Source organism: Ranitomeya imitator, chromosome 8 (genome assembly GCF_032444005.1).
Source record: "Ranitomeya imitator isolate aRanImi1 chromosome 8, aRanImi1.pri, whole genome shotgun sequence".
Taxonomy (NCBI): Eukaryota; Metazoa; Chordata; class Amphibia; order Anura; family Dendrobatidae; genus Ranitomeya; species Ranitomeya imitator.
Genome location: NC_091289.1, coordinates 155,656,101 through 155,662,100, shown reverse-complemented (window position 1 = coordinate 155,662,100; position 6,000 = coordinate 155,656,101). Strand labels below are relative to the sequence as shown.

Sequence of the window (6,000 nt, the reverse complement as noted above, 5' to 3'; positions counted from 1 at the left end):
GCTGTCAATCATTGACATTGGAATTTAAATGGAGTGATGGCCTACTAAAGTCCCCCATGGCTGACGTGTTAGCTCAGCCATTATCTGGGCTTCATAGGAAAAATCGTATGTATCCCAAAATGGTATCTATAATAACATCAGCCCTTAAAAAAAGCCCTTATACAGACATGTCGATAGAAAAATAAAAAATGTATAGCTACTGGAAGAAGGGGAAGGAAATACAAAAGCACAAAAATGAAAAGAAACCCTGTCAAGTTGACAAGGTTCAGCAGAACAAACAGCAGAAAATGTATAAATGGAGCTAAAGTGATTGCCTGGGACTTTAATTCTAATTATTTATGAATATCAGATTGTTGAAGGACATATTCACAGGACCCATGTACAAGAAGTGCCAAAGCTCCATACATCATGTAGTGGCCAACACGTACATATTGATGACTTTTTTATTGAGCATCAATATGAGATTTGTGGGGGTTCGACACCAGTCACCCTACTGATTAAATGATATCCGCTCAGTGTCCGAATTTAAGTAATGTATTGAGCAGAACTAAAAAAAACAAAAACAGAATACTCAGTGGGGAAGTGGGAATAAAATGAGAGAAAAAAATTGCCATTTTTGACCTGGTGATAAGCCTTTCATCAAACTTTTCATGATGAACAGGACACCTGAAGTAATAGTGGCTGCAGAGCCGAATAAAACTTTTTAGTTTCTTTTTAATTTTGCCTCTCTGTTGTGGAGATATTACAAATCAAAGTCTCGACACCTAATGAGTTAAATGTTGTTACGTCCAAGCGGGTGTCATCAGGTACCAACTCATACAGGGAGAAGAAGTGCATGCCCCCAGTGAAATCTATCTGATAACACCCACTTGGCCTTAACTAAAGTTAACTCATTAGGTCCCAAATTTTTTTATTGCTAATATCTCTGCAACGGAGAGGAGAAATTAAAAAAAAAATGGATTTACTCTGCTCTGCAGCTCCTATTATATCATGTGTTGTGCTCAATGTGAAAAAATGTGGTGATAGTTGAATCGATAGATAAATAATACCTATCGATATTTCATTTCCCATAATTATAATAAAATTCTCCCAAGATGATGATTAGCAAGTGTCTGCACAGCTTCCCATCTGAAAGGGAGATAATCAATTACGAAATAAGAAAACCACCTGAATTTGAATAGCACATGACTAGTTAATAAAAGGGTTAAATTAAATTGCCGGTGTGGTCTCTTGACCGCTAAGTCCCTCCGGCTTTCAGTGGCATCTCCTTCTGCATCATTTGTTAGGGGGAAGGATTGATCAGATTGGAGCATCCTCCTTCACCTCCAGCACACACAACCTCGGGCATTTTCTCCCTTTGCTCTCTGTGGCTCCTTTGACGTCAGACCTACAGACAATAAGCCGTGCATTCTAATGATAAAGTGAATAGGAGCTTATGGGGAGAGGGGGCTTTGTATAGCAGCCATTACTGTTTCTGCACGGCGTAATGAATAATTTTCTCTGACTGTGTGGGAACTTGAATTGCTGCAAGGGAGAGGGGGAAAAAAAAGGAGAGAGAGAAAGAGAGAGAGGAGGGGGTGAGAAGGAAAGACTGAGCTAGAGGGAGAGAGGAGAGACAGAAGGAAAAAAAAAAAAAAAAGCAAATGCTGCACACTCCATAGGTGGCACTAGGGAATGGTACATCAACACTGAGCTTTAGGTTTGCAAAAGGGAAAATCATTTTGAATCCGCCTGCCTGAAAGAGAGGGAACGGCTGATAAAAAACAAACATGTCCGCGAAGGAAAGGCAAAAAATCAGGGTGACAAAAGACAGCGTCACCTTGCTCCCGTGTTTTTATTTTGTGGAGGTAAGTGACACGAGAATCCTAATACTTCCATTGCATGTCAATGTGTGCATGGTCCTTCTGTCTTAAAATTAGATTTTTTTTCCCCCTTGCTGGAAAATTTGCTTTATTTCTAGACAATGAATGAACGAAGATCTGCATGTATGTGTCTCTGTACCACCGGCTGGAGGTTACATATTGGGTAGAATGGTTTGCATCTTGAGAAAACTGTGTAAACCATCACGTCTTTAGACACAATGTAGGTGATGTGCAGAGACTGACGATCGATAGATATTGTAAAGCTTTGCTAATAAATGTGCCGACAGCGTAACACAGATGTATTCTCATATATTTCCTATTGCTGATACATCCATGTTACATGTCATCCTCGACCTGCTCAGTCAGAAGCTGACATATGCTGTAAGGCTGTACAACGTCGATGAAGATGATTAATGTATTTTTTTATGTAAATGTAAAAACTGTTCATGGAAATAGACATTTGGCTTTGGAATATGTACAGTATTGGTGCCTAGTGTTGTTTTTTCTCTTTCCTGGCACTCAGCCTTTTTTGTTGCTGTACATAGTGTTGACGACTTGTCTGGGTTTTCCGAAATAATGCACACATACACTGTATCCATGTAGATGACAGATATCCATGATCACATGGAAGGATAGGAAGGATTCATCATCTTGGAAGCAAGATTAGATATTGTGTTATACGGGTATGAATGAAGGTCATATATGTTTGCTTGTTTTGAAGGCCAAGCTGAATGTGCTGGAATATTCATCAATAATTACAGACCGGTAGTTGCTATCTATAGGGGAGTTCAGCGACAGGCCACATTTACTGTCATTGAGGTCACGTTCTAACATGTTATGTGGCCCTGTTGGAGAAAAAGGGAGGACTTAAAGGTTTCTTAACATCTGCCTTATAGTGATATCTAGTATCTATCTATCTATCTATCTATCTATCTATCTATCTATCTATCTATCTATCCCCAATAATTTATCTTTTCCAGTACTAGGAACACAGGCCTACATTGTTACAAGATACTACACATCATAGTAGTAGATCAGTGGAGGAGCGAAGGATGATGTTTCCAACACTCAAACTAAAAAATGAAAAAACAAACGACAAAAAGTCAACTCACCACTCAGAAGATCCAAAGCAAGGATGCCTGCAGTGCCGCAGGATGAAACATGTGAAGAAATAGGAGGAAATCCAACGTGTAAATCTTCCGTAAAAATAGGAACTTTATTCGGAAGTATAACAAAATCCATAAAAGTTGCAACTGTGTTAATGGCTTCACATTAGTGAGCAAGACCTTGCTCATTGATGTAAACACATGCACAGTTGCAACTTTTATGGATTTTTTATACTTCTGAATAAAGTTCCTATTTTTACGGAAGATTTACACGTTGGATTTCCTCCTATTTCTACACTCAATAATGGATGTGAATACTTTTCTGCCCAATGATGACAAAAGTATTCTCGGAGTGATACCTTTATTGGCTAACCAGGAAATAATATGTTTGCAAGCTTTCAGAGCACAGAGGCTCCTTCAGGCAGGATTACAAAAATGTTGTAATTCTGCCTGAAGAAGGAGCCTCTGTGCTCTGAAAGCTTGCAAACATATATTATTTCCTGGTTAGCCAATAAAGGTATCACTCCGAGAATACTTTTTTCACCATTGGACAGAAAAGTATTCACATCGATTTTTCTGGCTAACACGGTACCACAATATCATTTGTTATTGTTCGCTTAATAATAGTATCCCAAGACGTAACTCCATGAAGCCCAAGTATGAAGAATAGAGTTGAGCGAATTTGGTCGAGTTTCCTCTTATTTGGCAAGCTATAGCGCTTGCCGAATAAGCTGCAGAGGGAACCCGGCTTCCTGGATCGCTCCGGCCGATCAGCTGATCAGTGCCACAGCTGCATGTATTGTGACGGTGTCAAAGTCGCAGCACATGCATGGAGAGCCTGTTTGTTGGGATCTCCATGCATGTGCTGTGACTGGGATACAGCCGTGAAACATGCACCTGCGGCGCCAATCAGCTGATCGTCCGGCGTGATCCAAGAAGCCGGGTTCCCTCTGCACCTTATTCGGCAGGCGCTATAGCTTGCCGAATAAGAGGAAACCCAAACAAATTTGCTCATCTCTAATGAAGAATCCTCCAATGTACCATAGTTTGGTCATACAAGAGTCTTCAAGAGTATATTGTAGCATCAATGAAGGCCTTTACTATCCAGATTGGCCAGAAACGCATTATTTTGTTCATTTTAAAGAGAAAAAATATTATTTATTTACTATCTATTCATTTATTATGGTTTTTACTAATCAGACTGTAATTTTTATTGATTTCCATTTTGAGGTCGTCCATTTAACAAAGCAGAAAAATAACTGAATGGTCTCTTTTTATATATAAATATGTGTGGCCTATGCACATTTTACAGAATACAGACACTCTTGATTCCATACCTATGTTTTGATGGTTTATAACAAGATAAAAGAGAGGCCTTGTTATAGGCCGAAACATGTTGTTCTAGATGTCCACTGGTTTGATCTGAATGCTTGTAACTGCGCTTTATACACATTTTTTAACTATTTCTCAATAAATTGGAATTTTTAAACAAATAAGACCTCTGAAGGGGCAGCGGATTCTTCATCGCTGGGGCATATGTTTTTGGTCTGGATTATGTTTTGATGGGTGTGTTGTACGGTACATCAACAGGTTGAGCGTACTCTGAACGATATTTCATTGTCAAGCACATTGAGCAGCACAAACTTCTAGTTGCCTTCAAACCCTACGACAAATCTCTGTGGGTGATACTGTTCATTATACTGTTTACCATTGACTTTGGTCTAATGTCCTATGATCCTGTCCAAGTGGGCAAGCAATGTGCTAGAACTGTAAAGGGTAGACAATACCACATAGTTACAGTAGTGAAAAGATGCTTAATATTTCATTGATTTCAGTGATCTTGGCTTTTCTTTTAATTAAGAGGGGTAAGATAGACTTAAAGAGTACCCAAACTTTTTTAATTTAATTATTGATCAGCCTTTGTAAAGTTATGAATCATTGTAATTTACTCCATTAACTTATGTTATTTCCTTCTGTCTTTAGCACTATATGGAAAGTGCTGGCTTGTCTGCCTAGTTCATGCTTTGTTAGGAACTGATTTGCACTGTAGGTCTAGCAAAGATCTGTTCTTCTGTGAGCGTGTCTACTCAGATAGGGAATAATGTGTGAACATGGGGGAAGGGAGCACAGGACTATGGGCTTTGCTAGACCTGGAGTTCAAATCAACTCCTAAGACAGCATAAACTAGGCAGACAAGTCAGCATTTTCAGCATGGTGGTAAAGATACAGGTGTTTCTCACAAAATTGAATATCATCAGCCATAATCATCAACATTAACAGAAATAAACACTTGAAGTAGATCACTCTGTTTGTAATGATTCTATATAATATATGACCTTCATTTTTTTGTATTGAAGAACTGAAATAAATTAACTTTTTGATGATATTCTAATTTCTGAAAAGCACACTGTCAGTGGAAGGCTTACAGCTCTTAAATGGTCTTTTTTGTGTAATCTTTAAGTAAGTCATTCTATCTAACAGGTCCAAGGAGAAACCAGGCCTTTGATGTTTAACCCTTACAGTTTCATGTAAAAGTTTGGGCACCTCTGGTCAAAATTACTGATTTTGTGAACAGATAAGCAAGTTGAAGATGAAATGATCTCTAAAACCCTAAAGTTAAAGATGACACTCTTTTTTGGGGGGGTAAAAACAAAAAAATATATTTTGATATTTTATGTTTTAGAAATTACAAAAAGGAAAATGGTCTGATGCAAAAGTTTGGGCACCCTCCATAGTTAGTACCTAGTAGCACGCAATTTTGAAAATCTCACAGCTTGTAAGCGCTTTTTGTAGCCAGACAAGAGACTTTCAATTCTTGTTTGAGGGTTTTTCATCCATTCTACCATGGAAAATTCTTCCAGGTCTGTGAGATTCCTGGGTTGTCTTGCATGCAACGCTCTTTTGAAGTCTAGCCACAGATTTTCAATGATGTTCAGATCTGAGGACTGTGAGGGCCATTGTAAAACCTTCAACTTGTGCTTTTTGAGGTAGTCTATTGTGGATTTTGACATGTGTTTAGGATCATTATCCAT

The 6,000-nt window shown here is 38.5% G+C and overlaps 1 protein-coding gene across 1 annotated transcript in view; it reads left to right on the top strand.

The window, feature by feature from the left end:
- Nucleotides 1–1,281: 1,281 nt before the first annotated feature.
- PLPPR4 (phospholipid phosphatase related 4) overlaps nucleotides 1,282–6,000 on the top strand; it is a 108,045-nt gene continuing 103,326 nt past the window's right edge. The window contains exon 1 of the mRNA XM_069737679.1: nucleotides 1,282–1,847. Within this exon, the coding sequence (XP_069593780.1) occupies nucleotides 1,770–1,847 (78 nt within the window). The 5' untranslated portion in view covers nucleotides 1,282–1,769. The remainder of the gene's footprint in view (nucleotides 1,848–6,000) is intronic.